The following is a 25,206-nucleotide window of genomic DNA, read 5'->3' on the forward strand; positions in this document are numbered from 1 at the left end:
ACAGAGCCAGACTCTGTCTCAAAAAAAAAAAGAAAAAGAGAAAAGAAACACAAAGCATGACAAAAACAAGAAAAGAGAAAAAGGTGAGCGGAGTGTAGCCTAATTTGGATGCAGTGAAGTGTCCACAGAAAAAGTCATATTTGAAAGTTTAGGCCAGGCATGGTGGCTCACCCTTGTAATCCTAGCACTTTGCGGGGCCGGGCCAAGGCGGGTAGATCACCTGAGGTCAGGAGTTCGAGACCAGCCTGGCTAGGAAGGAAGGAAGGAGGGAGAGAGGGAGGGAGAAAGGAAGGAAGGAAGAAAGGAAGGAAAGAAGGAAGGAAGGAAAGAAGGAAGGGAGGGAGGGAGGGAGGGAGGGAGGGAGGAAGGAAGGTTAGTTTAATGCTTGGACTCTATTTCAGACATCTAGCTGAATGATAATGAGCAAAGGGAGAGAAATTTTAGGTTGGAAAGAGTACTTTTATAGGGAAAGAGGGATGCAGTAAAGAAGAAAGACTGAAGCCAGGTGTGGTGGCTCACGCCTATAATCCCAGAACTTTGAGAGGCCAAGGTGGGTGGATCACGAGGTCAGAGATCGAGACCATCCTGGCTAACACGGTGAAACCCCGTCTCTACAAAAATACAAAAAATTAGCCTGGCGTGGTGGCGGGCAGTCCCAGCTACTCAGGAGGCTGAGGCAGGAGAATGGCATGAACCCGGGAGGCGGAGCTTGCAGTGAGCCGAGATTGTGCCACTGCACTCCAGCCTGGGCGACAGAGCGAGACTCCGTCTCAAAAAAAAAAAAAAAAAGAAGAAGGAAAGACTGAAGTTGCAAGTGGCAACAATGAAATCAATTGGGAAGGATCTCCTAGTAAAAGTTAGGGCACAAGATCCAAATCAAAGGGATAAGAGGTCCAGGACTGAGAGACACAGGCCTCATATTGACTTTGCTATGAGCTATTTTATCTGGGGCAAATCACTTAATCCTCTGAGTTTGTTGCCTTTTCTGTAAAATGAAGATAGAGCTTACATCATAAGATTATGATGTGTAAACAAAATAACATTTGTTAAATACCTGGCATATATAGTATACTACTATAAAATAAATATATTTTTATTGGATTATACAGAGAATATTTATATCCTTATAGAATATATGTAGGTACAGACATGTATTGATTTCCTAGGGCTGTTATAACAAAGTGCCACAGACTGGGTGGCTTAAAACAACATAAATTTGTTCTTTCAAATTCAGGAGGCTAGAAGTCCAAAATCAAAGTGTCAGTAGTGTTGATTTTTGGAAACTCAGAGGATGATTTTGTTCCATGCCTCTCCCCTAACTTCTGGTGGTTGCTGGCTATCCTTGACATTGGTTCCTTGGCTTACGATAGCATAACTCTCATCTTTGCCTCTATCATCACAGAGCTCCTCCCCACCCGTCCCTGTGTGTCTCTGTCTCTTCTTTTTGCTATAAGGACAGCCGCCATATTGGATTTAGGACCCACCCTACTCCAGTATGACCTCAATCTTAACTGATTACATTTGCAATGACTCTATTTCAAAATTTTCATGCGTGTCCATGTGAAGAGACCACCAAACAGGCTTTGTGTGAGCAACATGGCTGTTTATTTCACCTGGGTGCAGGTGGGCTGAGTCGGAAAAGAGTCAGTAAAGGGTGGTGGATTATCATTAGTTCTTATAGGTTTTGGGATAGGCGGTGAAGTTAAGAGCAACGTTTTGCGGGCAGGGGTGGATCTCACAAAGTACATTCTCAAGGGTGGGGAGAATTACAAAGAACCTTCTTAAGGGTGGGGGAAATTATAAAGAACCTTCTTAAGGGTGGCAGAGATTACAAAGTACATTGATCAGTGAGGGTGGGGCAGAAACAAATCACAATGGTGGAATGTCATCAGTTAAGGTTATTTTTACTTTTTTTGTGGATCTTCAGTTACTTCAGGCCATCTGGATGTATACGTGCAAGTCACAGGGGATGTGATGGCTTGGCTTGGGCTCAGAGGCCTGACAAAAATAAGGCCACATTTTGGGTTCCAGAAGGACATAAATTTTACAAGGCACAATATTCAACCTCGTACAAGAAATATATTGCTAACTTATCTTTTGTTTTATAATAACTTCAATAGGCTTTTTTTTTTTAATAAGAACTAGAATTTGGGCCTTAAAAGGGAGGATATCAAAATGTTTGAGGGCTGAGATTATGGAATTTGGATCCCATCTATTCCTCTTCCAGTCATCTAGCCCTTGGAGGCTACACCTCTTTAGCTGTCAGTTTTCTCATCTGGTAAACAGGGGGGCATGATACTTCAGAGTGTTTTGGGGAGAATTATGCGAAGTAACTTATGCAACACACTTAACATAGGATTTAGCCCGGGGCACAGCACTTGCCTCCCTCACAAAGGCTGTCTGTAGGGTGGAAGTCTTGGTTTGTGTTCATGTAAACAAGAAGATTCCTTGTTCTCTTATGCTTGCAGGCTAAAAGTGCTATTTGCAGAGCCAGTTGCATTGTTCTGACATTTTCCTACCCATATTTCTCCACACCTAGTTATTCAGTACTGAGACGAATGATTTATTGCTATTGTTGACTCACATTCCACAGAAATGCTGGATCACTTTTCATTGTACCTCCATGTCTAACATTTCAGTTGCTCATTGACTGTATAATCACTTTATTACTATACTCCGAAAGTCATCTATTTAAACAACATCTTTTTTGTTTGTTTTTTTGAAAGAATAATTTTAAAACATGTAAATAAATCGTGTAAATTTTCATGAGTTTAATACATAATCACTCTTTCAGGTAGAAAACCAGGTATTTTATCACATCTTTTTTCTTTTAATGAGAAAAATGATGTTCTATGTGGTTAGATGACTTATATAACAGTTTTCTCTGTCCTGATCAGTGGAGATATGTATCTTCCACAGCACTGGTGCATATTAGCGATATTCTAGGAATTCATTGTTGATCACCTGGTAATGAAATATAAAAATTTTAGTCAATATTTGCTGTGTGTGGTAGGTCTCTATCTTATCTATAAAGACTCACTACTCAACCTTTGAACAGACTTAAAACTTGGCCTGAAAATATAGTGCCAAAATCTATATTGATCTCTTATTGATTTAACATTCAACTTTGTTAGCATGCTGTTTTCCTGAGTGATGTACTAAGAAGACTGGGGCGGGAAATGGGGAGGTATTTAAAAATCTGAATAAATTCTTTGCCATTCTTAAGTCACTTGTATATCATGAGTTCAAACTCTATTGTATTCCATTGATTTTATGAGGTGATGTACAGCATGGTAAAGTAGGACCCTTTAACACTATGCTTGTAGTCCCCAAACATGTCAATATATTCTCAAGACTTCAATAAAGTGAATTTAAGAATTTTTGTATGCCATTGCCTATTATAAACCCCATGCCTAACTAGACAGGCAGGGAAATTTACAGATTGACTTATAAAATCAAGACAAATTGTGCATTAAATTCAAACCTCAGGAAACCCCAAGGTTATGTACCACCTCCCTGAGTCTAAAGAAGCCAAATACAACAAAATTCCTAACAGTTCAAAACAAATTACACATGCTTTAGAGCTAGTACTTTGGCTGTACTTGTGTTTCAGGGCATATCTACACTATTTTTTTGGCATTTTGCATTTTACCTAAAATATGATCGATATAGCTGTTATAAATGGAATTTATTATACTTACATAATAAGTATAGTCATTTCCATTTATAACAGCTATATCTGACATATAAGGGAGCACTTGAAACAAAAAGAGATCTTGGTGCATGTGTGTAAAAGACAAGGCTAGACTGTTTTTGTGTTTTCTGAATTCACTGGGAGATGAACTAAGACTTTTTTTCTCCATCTCCAATTTCTGTGACTGTGGTATGTTAGCCTGGTATTCCACCACATATAAATTTTTAACTGAACACAGATTTCATGAGTTTGTGGCTTGCCTGAACTGCCTTTTTTAAAATCCTGGACATTTGCAGATGAAAATAATCTCCATTACTTTAAAAATTGCACTTTACAAAATATTAATATAAATGTATATGTTTTGCAGATTTATTTCCAAACATTCTAAATTCCAAAAATCTTTACTGATACAAACCCAATGAATTAGGCAATTTGGAGAGTTAGTGTAAACAGGCACTACTTTGTGGTAAGTTTGGTAAAGATAAAGCATTTCAGCACATGTTCTGCCACAAAGCATTTGGGACTCTTATGTTAGAGCTTCAGAATTCCTTCTGAAAAAGACAAAAGAGAGACTTCCTGTCATTTCCACTGGTTTCTGCATGTGGGACCAATATGGGCAAAGTTTAAACAGATGCAAATGGTAAGGGGAGGAGGGAGTGTCATGTCTTGTTTTACGTATTTCTTCATATCCAGATTGAATTTAAGTCCTTCTCTTCTTGGAGCTTTCGGAGTACACCTCCACTAAAGTTATAGCATGCTTGAATGGTTTATTTCACCAATATTTGCTTATGGAAATAAAGGGGAGTGGCTGAGGAGAAAGGGGAAGAGGAGTGGAGGAGGGGTTTGAGGCTGAGGGAGGCTCTGACCACAGCACACAGCACCGGCAACTTTGTCTAATGTGATCATTAACCTTCCTGCAAAACACAGCTGGCAGTTCTCTGAGGTTTGTCATTAGAATGTGAAGACAGCCACACAGATATTGCACAGACTATTTACGGATCATTTGGTTTACATTGAGAGTCATTGCTCCACTTTTGTGCGGTAGGAAAATGAGATTTCAGCAATTCCTTTTTGCATTTTTTATTTTTATTATGAGTCTTCTCCTCATCAGCGGACAGAGACCAGGTAGGCCTTTGATACATTTGTACAAGTAACTTGTTTTGCCTGTTTGCATCCCTGGGTCTCTGAGCATGATTGTGTTTATCTGAAAACCACTTAGGTGTGCTTGCAGTTAGTAGTACTGGGGATAAATGTGTAGGATTTTGAAAGTATGCTATCTATCTTGTTGGGTCTATTATTTCAATATTTTAAAAACAGCTGGGCTTCGAAATAATAAGTATTTTACCACTATTTTTCCTAAATGCAAAGAAAATAGATCTCTAAGCTATTGCAGATTATGTTGTCTTTACGAGTAAAATGAAACAGAAATGTTCGTCTATTCATTATAAAGGTAAATAAATGTATAGATTTTTAGGTAAAATGCAAACTCCAAAGCAGTTTATTTAAAAAGTATGTTGCTGCCTGGAGTAGGGACTGAATTAACATACAAAAAGCATAATGCAACAAAATGCAGATTAAATCTTAAAACAGGTCAATAGCTGTTATTTCTAATTATGTAACTAGGCATGTCACTTAAAACAAGTAAGTGCAGTTTTTATTATTATTATGCTTATAGAGCTAAAAAGCATCAAAAATATGTATGGTAAAGATACATAATATTAATTTACTTGACATGTTTTCAAAGATGATATCAAGTATATTGTACTTAACCAACAGAAATTTAGTACACAAAAGTATTCTAATGTACTTTTACTTCAAAACCAAACAGCTAAGATTTCAAAGAACCAGTAAGTTTGAAAAAAAAAAAGAAAGAAAAGAAAAGAGAAAGGAAGAGAGAGAAAGAAAGAAAGAAAGAAAAATTAGAAAGTTAAAGTTTTCTGAACCACAAACCCAACTTTAAATAAAAAGTTGGTAATATTTACATCCAATATGTTAGATTATTCACTTGATAATATACTTCTTCAGTTAGAACAGAAAATGATGCATCACTTGTTAAAAATTCAGACTTTGCTTTTTAGTGAATTAGAAGTTTGATCACTGTGAGTTTATTTCAAATGATGTCCCCTGGTCTGTGCTTTTACATAAATAAGAAAAAAGTTCCAATTCAGCAACTCTGAGAAAGCAGCTTGATCCCTTCTCATTGTTTACAGCAGTCACTATTCAAACCATTTATGCTTTTCGGAAATACAGAGTAGCTTGGACAATGTTCTTACAAAATATTTGTGATTAATTTACTACATAAAATAAAAGGTCTAGGAGCATTTAGGAAAAAAGCATGTAAAAGGAGGAGGATATTACTATTAAGATGTGGCTATATTGCTTAACGATGGGGATGAAAAAATAAGAGTAAAAGAAGATCTTGCTATTAACATTAACTGTTAGGAACACCCCTTGTGTATGTGCATCACATTGGTTTTTAATTTTATAATCACATTTGAACAAATAGCAAATAACCACAGTCTAGTTTGGCTCCAAAATATGTTTGCATTGTCTAGATTAAACAACAATTAAGCCTCTGAAAAATGCTCCTAATACTTCTCTTTTTCCTTCAGTTAATTTGACCATGAGAAGAAAACTGCGCAAACACAATTGCCTTCAGAGGAGATGTATGCCTCTCCATTCACGAGTACCCTTCCCCTGAGGTATTTCTGACAGAAAATAGTTTTGCTACATTTAGGCAGTGTTCCAAATTAGATATACCAGAGAATGTTTCTTCACAGTTTGTAATATGTGATAATGGCTTATGGTGATGTCAAGACTTAAGAGATGCATACCAATAAATGAAAGAGTTAAATGAATGACATGACTTTTGAGAATTGCTTTAATAGTTAAGGAACAAAATTAGACAGATGAGGACAATGTAGGAAAATCTTGATAACTGTTGAATCTGAGTAACAGCTACATGGGGGCTAATATTATTGCGGATGTTATGCAGAACAAGCCGATTCCCCTATTAAGACCAGTGTGTATGAAAGCATTTGGATGTATTCACCCAACAGCACCAGCACCATACCAGCGACGAACTACCATCAATACTTCGGGGTTTCTTTTCCTCTCTTTCTCTCCTCCTTCTCCTCTCCCCTCTCCTCTCTCCCCCAGGGTCTTGCTCTGTCACCCAGGCTGCAGTGCAATGATGTGATCTCAGCTCGTTGCAGCCTCAACCTCCCAGGCTCAAGTGATCCTCCCACCTCAGCCCCCCAAGTAGCTGGGACTACAGGCATGAGCCACCACTCTTGGGTAATTTTTGTATTTTTTATAGAGATGAGGGTTTCCCATGTTGCTCAGGCTGGTCTTGAACTCCTAGCCCCAAGTGATGCACCCGCCTTGGCCTTCCAAAGTGCAGAATTTCAGATGTAAGCCACCACACTTCATATTCCTATTCAACTATTATTTGCCCTCAGGGTTTATTTATTTTTTTCTGAAAATATTTCTTTTAATAGATAAAGTAAACTTAACACTAATGAAATGGCAGCTTTCCAGCCTCACCAATAGTAGTGATCTTGATAGTCACATCTTAAGGATAAATTCTGGTAGAGTTTTGCTCCTCCCTTTTCTTGTTTTTTACACTTGTTAAATAATGTTACACCACCACAATTACCGGTAATACTGCTTGAATCAGTTAACTTCAAACGCTGTCCAAGTTTAAGTCACTTCATACTAAAAAATACACAGTTTGGCATTCCATTGTAAGTATTTCAAGCTCATTAATTCATTTAAGATATAGCTTCCTTAAAAAATGCCATAGAAATAGCCCTCATCTGGTTAACATACACAGGCAATAGCTAAATTAGCTTATTCAGTTGGCCTGTAGAGTAGCTTTTACGGTTCCATTCATTCAGTGGAAAGAACAGTTGCTGTATCTATTGTTTAATGCTTTCCAAACCTGGGGAAAGCCCTGTAGTAGAAAATTAAATGAAGGAGGAGCAATTTCATAATAAACATTTATCAAAAGGATTGAGACAAAAATGTCAAGTTCTCTATGTCTATATCTGTAACAAATTAATCTTTGTTATCAAAATACGAAAAATAGCTTTGGTGGAGGAATCCAGAAATATACAGTAGGAGGTTTCTGAGAAGCCAATTAATGGTGATTGAAACATGCTTTAAAAAGATTTTCTGTGTTAAAATATCCTTTGGTGTGTGTTGATAATGCTTCCAGCAGAGCATTTCAGTGTCATGTATAAAATAATGGTAAAAATCTGTGCTTAAGAGGAATAGAGACACCTCAGATTTTTCCAGCACTCCTTCATAAATAACAAAGAGGAGAGGACACATTTCACAATAGCAAGAGAATTCCTGCATATACAAAGAAAGATACCTTGCAAAATATAAACACAAGTCTTTAGATAGCCACAGATTATCCTCAAATCACATACCATAAAAACCAGTGTTACAAGTAAGCATGAGTAGTGAAATTTTAATTTTTAAAGTTGAGGGAAATTTTGACTTACAAATCAAGTTTGTAAACTGAAGGGAAATTTAATTAAAGCTATGCAAACTACTTAAAAATAGCAACCCTTTAAAAAAGTTGGCTGAGAGCTTATAAAACTGCTTGGGTGACAGCATCCATCTTCTCAGTTTTAGACTAGTTCTACATTTCAGCTACAGTTCTTTGAAGAATGTTTAAAAGTCACCTGTTGGAATCTACTGTAAGAGTTAATGTAAGATAAACATTAGATAATTTTTCAAGACCTTGCTCAACCAGCACTATAATAACAAGTGCTACCTTCAGATCTGATAACATAATTCTCACTGTCGTAAATACTTTCCCATTTTTTCTATGTTTTGCAACAAAGGCACTTTGATAACTTGGTAAATGTACTGTAAACCTAGGTAGTGGGCTCTAAGGCAAAACACCCCTTTCACTTCTTCCCCTCTAATTTTTTGGATGCTTTAGATAAAATCACATGTGGTTATTTGATCAGTTAGGATCAAGTAAGACTTTGTAAAAGGATAGGTAAGGTAAACAATTGACTTTGAAAGTTTTCCAGATTAACCCTTTATTAGAGTGTTCAGACCTTTAGCTCTTTTAATAGAAATGTCATATTATCTTTACTGTCAATTTTTCCAGCTCCTGGGATCATCCTCAACGATCCCAGCCTATGCAACTGAATTAATTACACAGAAAAATCTATGCTGTATGCAGTTCATTTCCTTGATTTTTTTTCTCAGAAATATTTTGGCATCACCTTCAGTCCTAAGTGATTTAGAGTGAAGGAGAGCAAGAGAAGGGGTGTCAGGAAATGCAAGTCTACAGGTTAATGTGAGGGCCCTAGAGTGGAAAATGAGGTCTCGACTTAAGACTGGAATGACTTCTCCCTTCTAACAGTAAAATCTCACTACATCAATGCTTTTATTTATAAGTATGTACTCTAAGGCCAGGTCCAGTGGCTCATGCCTATAATCCCAGTACTTCAGGAGGCAGAGGTAGGTGGATTGCTTGAGTGCAGGAGTTCAAGACCAGCCTGGACAACATGATTAAAACTTGTCTCTACCAAAAAAAAAAAGTTAGCCAGGCATGGTGGCGTGTGCCTCTAGTCCTAGCTATTTGGGGGGCTGAGGCCTCCAGGGAGGATCATTTGAGCCCAGGAGTTTGAGGCTGCAGTGAGCTATGATTGTGCACTCCAGCCTAGACTCTGTCTCTAAAACATTACTTACTTAATATGTACTCTAGATAACTACATACTGTGTCAATACATACTCTACTAGGTTTTTTTTTTTTTTTAATTTATTTTTATTTTTTGAGATGGAGTTTTCACTCTTGTTGCCCAGGCTGGAGTGCAATGGTGCCATCTCGGCTCACCGCAGCCTCCACCTTCCAGGTTCTAGCGATTCTCCTGCCTCAGCCTCCCGAGTAGCTGGGATTACAGGCATGCACCACCACACCCAGCTAATTTTGTATTTTTAGTAGAGACAGGGTTTCTCCATGTTGGTCAGGTTGGTCTCGAACTCCCGACCTCAGGTGATCCGCCCCCCTCGGCCTCCCAAAGTGCTGGGATTACAGGCATGAGCCACTGTGCCTGGTCTAGCTAGCTTTTTAATAACAATTGTAATACATCTTCATGGTGTAGAATATATTTCTAACAGTGGAAGAATGTAAAGTCAAAAGTACAAGTTCCCCATCCTACCCTATTGCCCATATTCATGTTCCAGAGGTAATGACTATGAAAATACTTTTGGAAAAAGTGTCTTTTAATACATTATTATTATTATTATTTTTAATTTTATTATTATTATACTTTAAGTTTTAGGGTACATGTGCACAACGTGCAGGTTTGTTACATATGTATACATGTGCCATGTTGGTGTGCTGCACCCATTAACTCGTCATTTAGCATTAGGTATATCTCCTAATGCTATCCCTCCCCCCTCCCCCAACCCCACAACAGTCCCTGGTGTGTGATGTTCCCCTTCCTGTGTCCATGTGTTCTCATTGTTCAATTCCCACCTATGAGTGAGAACATGCAGTGTTTGGTTTTTTGTCCTTGTGATAGTTTGCTGAGAATGATGGTTTCCACTTTCATCCATGTCCCTACAAAGGACATGAACTCATCAATTTTTGTGGCTGCATAGTATTCCATGGTGTTAATACATTATTTTTAATTGAGTCCAGCTGATACTCTCTTGTCACCCTCACTTGGTATTCAAGCTTTGCTTCTAGTTTCCTATTTTCTGTCTTATTCTTACCCCCTTGCAGTCATGAGCATCTGACCCCCTTAACCAAACCTGCCCTGCTTCCCAACTCTTCCTGCAATTGTCCTAGCATCTTCATCCTTCTCACTCCATTCTCTCCACCTCTTGGGTTTAAGTGAAACCCAACTCTGCTTTCAGCATAGAATCTCTACTTTCGTGGAGCACTTCATGTCCAACTTTAGCGGGGCTCTCTGGGAAGAACCCTTCTGCATTTCATATTCCTATTCAACTATTATTTCAAAGTAATAACCTCTAGTTTCTTTACACTTCTTAATCTCCTCTTCCAACTTACAGCAAAAGATAACTCCTCTTACTTCATGGTGAAATAGGAGGTCATTAAGCCTCAAAATCCAACCTCACCCTCAAACTACAGACATCTACATCTACAATGCTTCTTTTATGTTCCCTTACTAGTCTTTCTTTTTTTTTTTTTTTTTGAGACAGGATCTTATTCTGTCACCCAGGCTGGGTGCCATGGCGTGATCATAGTTCACTGTAGCCTTAAAGTCTTGAGCTCAAGTTATCCTCCTGCCTCAGCTTTCCAAGTATCTGACAGTACCGGTGTGTGCCACCATGCTTGGCTAATTTTAAGATTTTTTTGTAGAGACAGGGTCTAACTTTGTTTCCAGGCTAGTCTTGACCTTCTGGGCTCAAGCCATCCTCTTACCTTGGCCTCCAAAAGTGCTGGGATTACAGGCATGAGCCACTGTGTGTGGCCCCTAGTCTTTCAATAAAAAATAACTCTCGGGTATGGGTAATCTTCCTACACCTCAAGGACCTTGATCTAGCAATTATACTCTCTTGCTCCCCCAGAATGTTCAATATGTCAACACTGATCTATTTTGTCTTAAAAAAAAAAAAAAAAAGACAGAAAGATGAAAGAGACAAAGACAGAAAGAGGAAGAGAAGAAATAAAAAGAAGAAAGAAAGAAGACAGAAAAAGAGGAAGAGAAGAAAGAGAAGGGAAGAAAAAAGGAAAGAGAGAGAAACAGGGAAAGAAGGAGAGAAAGAAAGGAAGGAAGGAAGGAGAGAAAGAAAGGAGAGAGGAAAGAAACAAAGAGAGAGGGAGAGAAGAAAGAAAAAGAGGACGGAAAGAAGGAAAGAAAGAAGAGTTCCACCATTGACTCCATAGTGCTCTCTAGCGACCAGCACATGTTCTCTTCATCTCTTCAAAGCCACCCTTTTTGAAAAGGCAGCTGTTTTCTTTCCTCCCAACTATTTTCAACACATTGTTCCCCTTTTCCTTCTGGGGAAGGTCCATTATGACTTCCTTCTTCTGAATCCAGTGAATGTGTTTCAGTCCTGATCTCAGTTATCCTGCTGTAGGTCAAATGGAAAACAAAATAATAACAATAATTTGACAAACAACACCTTACAACATATACCTTTCCAATTTCATCTGTTACCTTATTCTTTCCCCCTTGCCTGTCCCAGAGGGGATAAGAGTTAAGACTGTTTGGACCCTACTGGATTCAAGCCCTGGCCACACAGCTCACTCTCTGGTGATCATTTTTGGTAAGTCATTTATTCTCTCTGAGCTTCCCTCCACTTCCAGATCTATAAGATGGAACTTGTTATGGCCCTTACCCTATCATAACAATACTTGGCACACAGTAAGTGCTAAATAAATAGTAGTTAGACTTATTATTACTTTAAAATCAGTCCATTCTTCATCTCTTAACTGTTCTTCAAGCTATGCTTTTACCTCAAATGTATATTTTTTCACTTTTTTTCTCAGTATCATTCATCCTTTAGGAAACCTTCTCTGATTTTAATACCCCTACTAGTTACAATAGATATGCCCACTTTTGCTCTCAGAGCACTAGTTACATACTTCTGTTAAAGTCCTTAACGCCTGGCATTAGAAAGTGTTAACTGACTATAGTCCTCCTCTCTTCCTCTGCATGCTGTAAATTCCCTGAAGGCCGAGGATAGGTTTTATTTATCTTTGTATCTTCAGCCCAAAAAAAGTGCCTGCAATATAGCAGGCACTTCATAAGTTGTTTTTGTTTGTTTTTGTTTGTTTCGTTTTGTTTTGTTTTGTTTTTGAGACGGAGTCTTGCTCTGTCGCCCAGGCTGGAGTGCAGTGGTGCGATCTCAGCTCAAGCAATTCTCCTGCCTCAGCCTTCCAAGTAGCTGGCATTACAGGTTTGCGCCACCACACCCAGCTAATTTGTTTATTTTTAGTAGAAACGGGGTTTCACCATGTTGGCCGGGCTGGTCTCGAACTCCTGACTTCAAGTGATCTGCCTGCCTCGGCCTCCCAAAGTGCTAGGGTTACAGGTGTGATCCATCTTGCCCAGCCTCATAATATTGCTAAAAGAGGTAAAATAGGCTGGGCGTGGTGGCTCACACCTATCATCCCAGCACTTTGGGAGGTCAAGGCGGGCAGATCGCTTGAGGTCAGGAGCTTGAGACCAGCCTGACCAACATGGTGAAATGCCATCTCTACTGAAAATACAAAAATTAGCCAGGTCTCGTGGCAGGCACCTGTAATCCCAGCTGCTCAGGAAGCTGAGGCAGGGGAATCACTTGAACCCAGGATGTGGAGGTTGCAGAGAGCCGAGATCACGCCATTGCACTCCAGCCTGGGTGACAGAGCGAGACCGTGTCTCAAAAAAAAAAAAAGATGAAACGAAATGAAGCTTTTATTTATTATCTTTTAATTTAAGATAATAAATTTAAGACTTGTTCTCACTAGATACACACATTTTCAGATTTATTTTCTAATATTTCTAGGATGGAACTGTGATTTTCTATCTCTGTGGTGGAGATATTTCCTTTTCTAGGAATTTCTCTCATCAAGTCCAAACTCTCTCCCTCCTTGAGAGTTCTCATAAATCCCATTTTCCTCATGAGGGCCACCCTAATTCAGTTAGTTTAAAATAATCATCATCCTCCTAACATCACAGCACTTTCAGTAGTAGGCTTTTAAAGCCATCTATCACATTCGACTTTGTTTCTTTAGATTTTTATCAGTATTGAAATATGAGCTCCTTGAAGACAAGATTTAGCCCCTAAAGCTTAAGGTACAACAAACCTTTGCTTAATGTGAATGGCCCAAGAACTGCCTTAAATATGGGGCATTCCTGTGTGGGCTGAAATATCTGCAGGACATATTGCATAAAGCTAAATGAAATATAGAAAATTACTCTTTTCTAAATTAATCACAGCCCAGTGTCCAAAGGTCATGCTTGGAGGAAATCCCTAATGTCCCTAATTTACTGATGAGATAAAACTTTTCTGTAAAGATTATGATGCCATCCGGCCACAGTGGCTCACACTTAAAAACCCAGCACTTTGGGAGCCTGAGGTGGGAGGATCTTTTAAGACCAGGAGTTTGAGATCAGCCTGGGCAACACAGCAAGACACTGTCTCTACAAAAAATACATTAGCTAGCATGATGGTGCATACCTGTAGTTCTAGCTACTCAGGAGGCTGAGGTGGGAGGATTGCTTGAGCCAAGGGGGTTGAGGCTGCAGTGAGCTGTGATCATATCACTGCACTCCAGCCTGAGAGACAGAGTGAGACTCCGTCTAAAAAAAAAAAAAGATGATGATGCCTTAATGATAAATATATTTACTTATACACTTATATATCAAATACATAAATATAGTGATGTTTATATTACAAACATTTATTACTATAATTGTATATTCCTCTGAACAAAGTATGTATACAATGTTCTAGAGTCTCAAAGTTTTCTCTTTTTTTTTGAGACTGAGTTTCACTCTTGTTGCCTAGGCTGGAGTGTAGTGCAGTGGCACAATCTCGGCTCACTGCACCCTCCACCTCCCAGGTTCAAGCAATTCTCCTGGCTCAACCTCCCAAGTAGCTGGGATTACAGGCAACTGCCACCATGCCTGGCTAATTTTTTTGTATTTTTAGTAGAGACGGGGTTTCACCATGTTGGCCAGGTGGGTCTCAAACTCTCGACCTCAGGTGATCTTCCCACCTCAGCCTCATAAAATGCTGGGATTACAGGCGTGAGCCACCGCGCCCGGCCAGTTTTCTTCATTTTAAAAACTGATTTCTCCTTACAAAATGTGTAACAATTCTTTCCATAGATAGCTAAACTAGCTGCTCTCTACCGTATTGTTCAGGAATCTAAAATTTCTTTTTAGCATAAATCCCATCTAATCCATTCCCCCCCTTACCCACCCCCATCTTCCTCTTCCTTCTTGATATTATGGAAGGCATGGCCAATCCTTCATATGTGCTGTGGGTCCCCTTCTCTCCCTAAGATTTCTTAGGAATTTCAAGCTGTCACTTATACCTTTACCTCTCTGGATCATCGTGTCAACTTGAAAGTTTAAATGGTGATAAGCCTATATCCTAAAACAAACAAAACACACATATAACATCCACATACCCCTCAGTCAATGCTCTCATGATTTTTCTGTACTCATTGTCCCTGATTCATTATTTTGTATTCACATCTAAATCCACTTTAATCTGTCTTACATCTGCATTAGAATTATCCTTATCTTACTAAATTTTTTTTTTTTTTTTTGAGATGGAGTTTCTCTCTTGTCACCCAGGCTGGATTGCAATGGTTCCATCTCAGCTCACTGCAACCTCTGCCTCCTGGGTTCAAGCGATTCTCCTGCCTCAGCCTCCTGAGTAGCTGGGATTACAGGCATGCCCCACCACGCCCAGCTAATTTTTGTATTTTTAGTAGAGACAGGGTTTCACCATGTTGGCCAGGCTGGTCTCGAACTCCTGACCTCAGGTGATCCATCTGCATCAGCCTCCCAAAGTACTGGGATTACAGGCTTGAGGCACCATGCCCGGTCTGATCTTTCTAAATTAATCGACAAATTTTAGTCTTCTTCCTGATTTCACAGCAGAATTTAGCAGCTGGCTACTTAGCCTGCAAAAGTCCCTTCCCTTCAATTCCAGGGCACCATACTTATTTCCACTAAGTTCTCAGCCAACCCTCTGCCTCCTAAACAGGCTGTTGTACCCTGCAAGGTATAATAAAATGTATCTCTACTCTCTCCTGCTCTGTTTTATCCATTCCTTTAGCCTCAATTACCTCTTTACACTTAATTATCATACTCCTGAGGAAAAAAAGAAAAAAAGAAGATAACCACTCAAATGAATCAAGCCAGGGCAATTTATTCAGAGTTTACATAGCAAGGGAGTCAGCCAGCATCTCTTGAGTTTGGCAGAGGACCAAGACAGGCAGAGAATCAGGAAAGCTTCATTGTGAGAAACAGAGAAGGCTTTAGGTATGATGTGACTGGAGATTGTTGGCATGGGAAAGCTGAAGGCAGGCTATCTAGAAGCAGGATATCCTATTTGATTTGGGGAGTATATGTGGTTTTCTTCAGTTAGTCCTAAGTTAGAATCAGGGGACGAGGGATAAAAAGGAAACTGGTAGTTCTTGACCATCTGGGACCAACTGCTGCAGAGGTTGTGATTCGGCTTCCTGGGCTGGTTGCTGCAGTTTGTGGGTCAAAGCATTAATATAGGATCTGGCCATTGTACACTTGTATATATTGAGTCTCCCAGTTCCCAATTTGTCACCAGTTCACATCACACAAGCTCAACTACTGTTTACCTTGCAGCAACCTTCACACCTCCACTTTTGCTTCTCTTTTATCCATTCTCCATATTGTGGCTTCTATACTGCTTAAGGTCCTTTAGTGATTTCTCATTACTCTTACAGTTGAAATAAAATTCTGAATGTAAACCACAAAAGTGCTTCTCTGTGAATTTGTCAAATATGTCATGTTCCTTACCACTTCAGGGCTTTTACACATTATTTCCTCCGCCTAGACGTGCTTTTTTCCTACTCTTCACCTTTTTCCTACTCAATGAAAATTTTGATTAAATGTCACTTCACTTGAGAGTGTGTGTGTGTGTGTGTGTGTGTGTGTTTGTGTGTGTGTGTGTGTACCATATATAACTTCTTTTTGAGACAGAGTTTTGCTCTTGTTGCCCAGGCTGGAGTGCAATGGCATGATCTGGCCTCACTGCAACCTCTGCCTCCCGGGTTCAAGCGATTCTCCTGCTTCAGCCCCCCAAAAACTTCTTTTATTACACTGGCCAAAGTAACCTTGGTGAGGGTGGGGTGGGAGTGGGGGTGAGGGTGGGGAGTATGTGAGGGCTTGGAGTTCTTTAGGTATCACATTTCGTTTATGTCAAAATTGTGCTGGAGTTTAGTTCAATTTTATACTTAGTCTTCACATTTTTTTCTAATAGCAACATTTTTATATATACAAAAATTATATGTGTATAAATATGACATATATACACATTATTTAAACATGAAATCCATTTACTGCTTTGTCTTTTACTTAGCATCTAAGTGACATTTAATCTACTTTAATATGTGTATAAATATGACATATATACACATTATTTGAACACATAGGAAATCTATTTACTGCGTTTGTCTTTTACTTAGATGTATTTATTTGTACATATGAAAACAATAAGTTATTTTTATTTTTATTTTACTTTAAGTTTCAGAATACATGTGTAGAACGCACAGGTTTGTTACGTAGGTAAACGTGTGCCATGGTGGTTTGCTGCACCTATCAACCGTCACCTAGGTATTAAAAGAAGGTCATTTTGAATGACACTGTAGTCCAGTCGGCTCTCCATTTCCGTGGGTTTTTCATTACATCAGCCAATGGCAGATTGAAAATATTTGGGGAAAAAAACAGAATGGTAGTATCTGTACTGAACATTTCAAACTTTTTTCCTCGTCTTTATTCCCTAAACAATACAGTATAACAACTATTTACATATCATTTATATTGTATTAGGTATTATAAGTAATCTGCAAACAATTTAAAGTATACGGAAGGCTGAGTAATTTATATGCAAATACTACACCATTTTATATAAGGGACTTCAGCATCCACGGATTTTGGTATCCAAGGGAAATCCTAGAACCAGTTCCCAGGGATACTGAGGGATGATTGCATTTCACTGTATGGATAGCCTTAATTTATTTATCTTGACTTTATTGATCAATATTTATGTTTTGTAGTATTTATGCTATTTTGAACAATGTTGCAGTGAACTGGCATGCATACGTATTTGAACATATGTACACTTATTTTCTTACAAAATACTCCTGGAAGTGGAATTATGAGGATATGCATATTTAATTATTTTCAGATATCATTTATACACCAGACAATTCACCCATTTAAGGTGTACAATTTAATGGCTTTTACTATATTCCTAAGTTGTGCAACCATCACCATGATCAATTTTAGAACATTTTCATCATCCCATAAAGAAACCCCATTCTCATTAGCAGGCACTCCCCAGCTGTTCAGTCCTAGACAACCACTAATCTACTTTCTGTCTCTATAGATTTCCCTATTCTAGATATTCCATATAAGTGAATTCTTGTGATATGTGGTCTTTGTAATTAGCTTTTTTCACTTAATGTTTTCAGGGCCCATCCATGTAGTAGCATGTATCAGTACTCCACTCCAATTTATGACTGAATACAATTCCATGATATGGAAAAATCACATTTTGTTTGTCCAGTCACCTATTGATGAACATTTGGGTTATTCCGGCTGTTTGGCTAATATGAATCATTCTGCTGTGAACATTAGTGTATAAATTTTTGTTGGAACATATGTTTTCAGTTCTCTGGGAATTAAAAGAGAGGAATTGTTGGGTCATATGGTTATTCTATGTGTAACTCATTGAGGAACTGCCAAGCTGTTTTTCACAGTGGTGGCATCATTTCACATTCCCACCAGCAGTATATGTGGGTTTTAATTTCTCCACATAACTTGCTAACACTTGTTATGGCTATCCTAGAAGGTGTGAAGTGACAACTTATTGTGGTTTTGATTTGCATTTCCATAATGACTAAAATGTTGAGCATCTTTTCACGTGCTTATTGGATATTTGTGTCTCTTTGGAGAAATGGCTATTCAAATCCTTTGCCAATTTTTCAGTTGGATTATTTGTCTTTATATTGTTGAGCTGTAAGATATATATATATGTATATATTCTGAATACAAGGCCCTTATCTGAAATATGATGTGCAAATATTTTCTTCCATTCTGTGGATGTCTTTTTTTGGTGTTGTCCTTGGAGCAAAAAAGTTTTTAATTTTATTGACATCAAATTAGTCTATGTTTTCTTTGGTAGCTTGTTCTTTAGATATTATGTATTTTAAAAAAATAATCGAAGGTCACAAAGATTTACATCTACTTCGTCGATTTCTGCAAAGAGCCATCTAGTATTTGGATAGGGATAGTTTTAAATCTATAGATCAATGTAACAAGTATAGCCATCTTGACAAAATTAAGTCTTCCAATCCATGAAATGGAATGTATTTCTCTTTGTTCAGGTCTACTTTAATTGCTTTTGTAGTGTTCAGAGTACAAGTTTTGTACTTCCTTTGTTAAATTTATTTCTAAGTATTTTATTCTTTTGGTGCTATTGCAAATGGAATTTTCTTAATTTCATTTTTGAATTGTCCATTGCTAATGTATAGGCATACAATTGATTTTTTATTCATCTTATATCCTGATATCTTAATAAAGTTATTGATTCATTCTCATAGGTTTTTCAGAAGGTTCCTTAGGATTTGCTGTGTGCAAGCTCACGTACGAGATCGCCTGCAAATTGAGATAGTTTCTTCTAACTTTCTAATCTGGGTTTCTCTTTTCTTACCTAAGTGCCCTGACAAGAACCTCCAAAGTAGTTCAAGCAAACATGTTTGTCTTATTCTTGGTCCCAGATTTAGTCTTTCATCCATTAAGTATTATGTTAGCTATGGGTCTTTGCAGATGACCTTTATCAGATTGAGAAAGTTCTTTTTCTATTGCAAGATTGCTGAATGTTGTCATTATGAAGGGAGGATGTTTGTTTTGGTCAACTTCTTTTTCTGTATCTAAATTATCATGTGTGGCCAGGTGGTGGCTCACGCCTGTAATCCCAGCACTTTGGGAGGCTGAAGGGGGCAGATTGCTTGAGCCAGGGAGTTTGAGGCCAGCCTGGGCAACATAGCAAAACCCCGTCTCTACAAAAAATACAAATAATTAGCCAAGCAGGTGTGGTGGCATGCGCCGACAGTCCCAGCTACTCAGGAAGCTGAAGTGAAAGAATCGCCTGATCCCAGGCCCAGGAAGTCGAGGCTGAGTGAGCTGTGATCAAACCACTGCATTCCAGCCTAAGCAATGGAGTGTGACCCTGTCTCAAAAGAAAAAAAAGAAAAAAAAAATACAGAAAACCAAATATATGTTCACACACACATATATATGTATATATATTATCATATGTTATGTGTTTTGTCTCTTATTCTATTGATATTATGCATCACATTAAATGATTTTCAGATGTTAAATTAACTTTGTATTTCCAAGGTAAATCCCACTAAATCATAATGTTCTTCATATGTTGCTGAATTTAGATTGTTAGTATTTTGCTGAGGATTTTTACAGCTACATTCACAAGAGATTGGTCTGTACTTTTCTTATGATGTCTTTCTCTGATTTTGGTATCAGGGTAACCATAAAATGACGTGGGAAGTGTTTTCTCCTCTTCTAAATTTTGGAAGAGTTTGGGAAAAAGTGATACTAATTATTCTTTAATTGATTTATAGGATTCACCAGTGAAGCAATGTGGTTCTTTTTGGAAAGTTTCTTAATTGTTAATTCAATCTTTTTTCTTGTTATAGATCCATTTCAGATTTTTATTTCTTTTTGAGTCAGTTTTGGTAATTTGTGTCTTTCTAGGAATTTGTCTATTTTATCTAATTTATCAAATTTGTTGGCACACAGTTGTTTATACTATTTTCTTATAGTTATTTTTTGTTTCTGTAAGGTTAGTAGTGATGTTCCCTCTTTCATTTCAGAGTAGTAGTTTGAGTCTTTTCTCTTTTATTCTTGGTCAGTCTAAATAAAGTTCATCAATTTTGTTGCTATTTCCAAAGAAACAACTGTGGTTTTGTTGATTTTTGCTATGGTTTTTCCATTCTCCAGTTCATTCGTTTCTACTGTAATCATTATTATTTCCTTGCTTCTGCCTGATTTAGGTTTTGTTTGCTCTTCCATGTTTAGGGTCTTAAGTGAAATGTTAAGTATTCAATTGGGATCTTTCTTCTCTTTTACTATAGATGTTTATAAGTATAAATTTCTCTTCAAGTGCTACTTTAGCTGTATTCCCTAAATATTCATTGTCATTCATCTCAAAATACTCTCTTATTTCCCTTCTGAGTCTTCTTTGAGTTACTGGTTGTTTAGGAGTGTGTTGTTAATTTCCATATATTTGAGAATTTCTCAAATTTCTTTTGTTATTGATTTCTAATTTGATTCCATTGTTGAATCATCTATTTCTCCTTTCAATTCTGCCAGATTTTGCTTCATGTATTTTAGGGCTCTAAGTATATGTATCTTCATAATTGTTCTATCTTTCTCAATTGACCCTTTTAGCATTATAAATGTCATTCTTTGTCTCTAGTAACAATTTTTGTCTTAATTTTTAAAACTATGACATTATTAGTATATTCACTTCAGCTCTCTTATACTTGCTGCTTGCATGATATCTCTTCTTCCATTCTTTGACTTTCAATCTATTTTTGGCTTTGAATCAGAAATATGCCTTTGCAAAGAACCTATGGTTAATCATGTTTTTTGTTTGTTTGTTTTTTTACCCAGTCTGACACAATCTGCCTTTTGAATGGATTATTTAGTAAGTTCACGTTTAATTTTATTGTTTATATGGTTGAACTTAGGCAATTTTACTTTTTCTTTTCTATATGTCTCATGTCTTTTTTTGTTCCTCTCTTCCTCTTCTACTACTTTCTTTGCATTAAATGAATATTTTCTTAGGTTCATTGTTTGGTCACCGAAAAAAAAAATAATAAAAGGAAACAAAAAATAAGAATATTGTGCAGTATAACATTTTAATTTATTTAACAATTTTTTGGCCGGGCGTGGTGGCTCACACCTATAATCTCAGCACTTTGGGAGGCCGAGGCAGGCGGATCACTTGAGATCAGGAGTTCAAGATTAGTCTGGCCAACATGGCAAAACCCTGTCTCTACTAAAAATACAAAAAAATTAGCCGGGTGTCGTGGCGCACGCCTGTAATCCCAGCTACTTGGGAGGCTGAGGCAGGAGAATCATTTGAACCCAGGAAGTGAAGGTTGTGGTGAGCCAAGATTGTGCCACTGTGCTTCAACCTGTGCAACAAACATGTATATATTGTAAGTTTGATAAGCAAAAAAAATCCATCTCATTTTCATCTATTTTTTACAAAACACACACATATATATTTTTTCTTTTCTTTTCTTTTCTTTTTTTTTTTTTTTTTTTTGAGACAGCTCTGTCGCCCAGGCTGGAGTGCAGCGGCATGATCTGGGGTCACTGCAACCTCTTTCTTCCAGGTTCAAGCAATTCTTGTGCCTCAGCCTCCTGAGTAGCTGGGAATATAGGCATGCAGCACCATGCCCGGCTAAATTTTGTATTTTTGGTAGAGACGGGGTTTCACCATGTTGGCCAGGCTGGTCTCAAACTCCTGGGCTTAAGCAATCCACCTGCCTCGGCTTCCCAAAGTGCTAGGATTATAGGCGTGAGCCACCATGCCCAGCCACACATATATATTTTTTCGAGATGAGCTCTTGCTATGTTTTCCAGGCTGGTTTTAAACTTCTGTGCTGAAGCCTTCCTCTCACCTCAGCCTCCCCAGTAGGTGTGAGCCATCATGCCTGGCCCCATTTCATTTGTATGTTCAAATTTAGGCAATCTGAGTTGAGAGAGATGATTCCAGAAGAGGTATCTCTATATTTGTACTGCTAAATTAGTCATAGTTAACACCCCACTATGACTGTGAGATGTGAAGTGAAAGTGAAATGTGAAGGAGGTGGAAGCTTCCAGAAATGAAGCAAGAAGCGGCCTTCATGTCTTCAGGAGGGGGCCCAAAAAAACTACCTAAGGAAACATTGACACCAGTAGCGCACACCTGTAATCCCAGCTATTCAGGAGGCTGGGGCATAAGAATCACTTGAACTCAGAGGCAGAGGTTGCAGTGAGCCGAGATCGTGCCACTGCACTCCGGCCTGGGCAACAGAGTGAGACTCTGTCTCAAAAAGTAAATATAATAAAAGTTTAAATTCAGCCTTTTAAAGACACATAGGTGCTGCATTTCTGTTGAAAGGTAAGAATATATAAAGTTGCTTTCAGCACTGAAAAACACTGATAAACTTCCATAACTCATTATTAAAAAAAAAAATTAGGCATGTGTTTATTGGTGTGCTGGATAGTATTTCTTTGATGTATTTGTTTCTCCCTTGCCTCTCAAATATAGATCTCTCTAGCTAACTTTACTGGATCTATCAGAAGAAGAAGAGGAGTGAAGGAAAGACACCCAGCCACACAAAAGAACTTCATGATGCCAACAGCGTGATTGCTTAGAAGTTCCTACACAAAAAAAGGATCATTTGAAAGCACCTGGAATGGTTTATTAGCTTCAAAGGATTTTATTCTTCTTGGCTTCTATTTGGAGGGAAAATAACATAAATTCAAAAGGATTCCAATCTGAAGCCCAAATTGTTTGCCTACCTAACAAAAATATCTCATCTTTTCCTGCACATTATTATTCTCTTATGGGTTGAAAAGAAAAATACCTTTTAGTGTCTTAGAACTCTCTCATGGTAAAAAGTGCAAGAATTTAAAATGTTGCTTTCATATTCCCATAATTCTCCAAAAGTATTAAATTTGTATGTATTTGAGTGATTTTCTAAAAACTGCTCAACCTGAAATCAATTGCATTGACCATTTGGCTTCGCACAATAGGGAGAAAATAATTGGTTCATTGATTATATAGAGAGAAAGACTAAGAAAAGCTATTAATTGCTACCAATTTTATGATAAGCTTTAAGGTTTATGAAAGTATGATTTTTTAATTTAATGAGTAATGTCCATTTGAAGTTGAAAGAAAACATAAAATCCTAATTGTAGTTCATTTTATGTTCAAATGAAACCATTGTTTTTGTTTTTGTTTTGAAACAGAGTCTCGCTCTGTTGCCCAGGCTAGAGTGAAGTGGCACACTTTTGTCTCACTGCAACCTCCACCTCCCGAGTTCAAGTGATTCTCGTGCCTCAACCTCCCAATTATAGGCTGGGATTACAGGTGTGCACCACTACACCCAGCTAATTTTTGTATTTTTTGTAGAGATGGGGTTTTACCCTGTTTCCCAGGCTGGTCTTGAACTCAGGCTGGAACCATTCATTTTTTAACCTTTCTCATCATGTAATTATAAGAACCCAGTGTTTGATTTCCTTTGAAGTTTTGTTATGTCCTTTATTATTTTGTATAGATAATTTCTTAAAAAGTCTTACTTAAAGTCGACATCTAAAATACAGTTATGCCAATGAAGTCCCACTCAGGGTGATATCTGTATCTAAAAGATGAGTGCTCATCATCCTATTAGGCTTTGTCTTGGTGTTGTTCATCCTGAGATGCTGAGACATGGAAATAAAAAATCAGAAGGAATTTAGGGATATGATTACTCAAAAAAAAACTATCCTGTCTAAATTTGAATTGTATTGATAACTAGGTGTTCCCCAGATGCTAAGATGTTCTTAATTTGTATTTATTGAAGGATCGTTAGCTTAGTGCCACAAAATTTTTCATACTTTATGTTAATTCCAGATAAGAAATTTACAAGTTTATATCTTTTTTTTTTTTTTTTTTAAGATGAGATCTGGCTCTATCACCCCGGCTAAAGTGCAGTGGCATGATCTATGCTTAACCTCCACCTCCCTGGCTCAAGCGATCCTTCCACTTCAGCCTCCCGAGTACCTGGGACTACAGGCACTCACGGCCACACCTGACTAATTTGTGTATTTTTTGTAGAGATGGGGTATCGCCATGTTGCCCAGGTTGGTCTCAAACTCAGGCTGGTGAGCTCAAGTGATCCGCCTCCTTGGCCTCCCAAAATACTGGGATTACAGGCATGTGCCACCATGCTGGGCCACAGGTTCATATCTGGAGTAGAAGTTTTACTTTGTAAATATTGTAAAGTAGAAGAAAACATAAACCATTAACCTTTATTTTGCTAAAATGAAAGGTTGGGGTTAATATAAATGTAATTTTAAATAGAAAATCTGACAACACTGTGGAGTTTGTCTTCCTTTCAAAGCCTATTAAAAGTGTCTTTGCGGATGAATGGTACTTTCCACAAGTGCATTTGAGTAGAAACACAACCTATTCTCAGTTATATTTATGTTTAAAACATGTACTTGTTTGTATATTTTGTACTGAAAAAAGAAAACACTTTATAGTCAAGATACATCTTGTTCAATACAAGTCTAAACTAATTCAAGTACAAATTCGCATATTCACAGAAAAAGTTACAAATGAGTTTTACCATTGTAAAGTAATGAAATGGTTATACATTTCTTAATTGTTCAATAAAACACTCAATGATTTGCATGTCTGGCTGTCCTTACTTTGTATAAGAAATGTTCAGCGTTGAGTATAGCATGGTAGAAATGTTCCTGATACCTGTCTCTGTTTCCAGTGTTTGTTCCTATTAATTGAGGCATTTAAGACTGAACAGCCTCGATTCATCCCTTATCACTGCAGATCTTTTACATAATTCAAGATGATCAGAGCAAGGGCAAAGATTCTCTCAAAGTCTACCAAAACACAATAACCAGTGGCACATATGCTTGTTGACCTACCAGAACAGGTCCTTGACATACAGCTATCTTTCATTCACCGGGAGGTGAATGAGACCAGAGGGGTGCCAAATCTGTGTT

At 37.8% G+C, this 25,206-nt stretch overlaps 1 protein-coding gene across 3 annotated transcripts; it reads left to right on the plus strand.

The window, feature by feature from the left end:
* The first annotated feature begins 4,422 nt into the window (after positions 1–4,422).
* Positions 4,423–24,877, plus strand: APELA (apelin receptor early endogenous ligand). Of its 3 annotated transcripts, XM_063664260.1 has the most exons (4): positions 4,423–4,819; positions 6,307–6,396; positions 21,097–21,130; positions 22,748–24,782. In XM_063664260.1, exons 1-2 carry the CDS (start codon positions 4,744–4,746, stop codon positions 6,393–6,395), a joined length of 165 nt encoding a protein of 54 aa, XP_063520330.1. In that variant the 5' UTR covers positions 4,423–4,743; the 3' UTR covers position 6,396; positions 21,097–21,130; positions 22,748–24,782. The 3 variants fall into 3 exon arrangements, with proteins under 3 accessions (XP_063520330.1, XP_063520331.1, XP_054341561.1); XM_063664261.1 differs by lacking the exons at positions 21,097–21,130; positions 22,748–24,782 and adding an exon at positions 11,882–12,350; XM_054485586.2 differs by lacking the exon at positions 21,097–21,130 and having other exon boundaries at positions 4,430–4,819; positions 22,748–24,877.
* The last annotated feature ends 329 nt before the right edge of the window (positions 24,878–25,206 follow it).

The sequence above is a fragment of the Pongo pygmaeus genome, chromosome 3 (genome assembly GCF_028885625.2).
Source record: "Pongo pygmaeus isolate AG05252 chromosome 3, NHGRI_mPonPyg2-v2.0_pri, whole genome shotgun sequence".
NCBI lineage: Eukaryota > Metazoa > Chordata > Mammalia > Primates > Hominidae > Pongo > Pongo pygmaeus.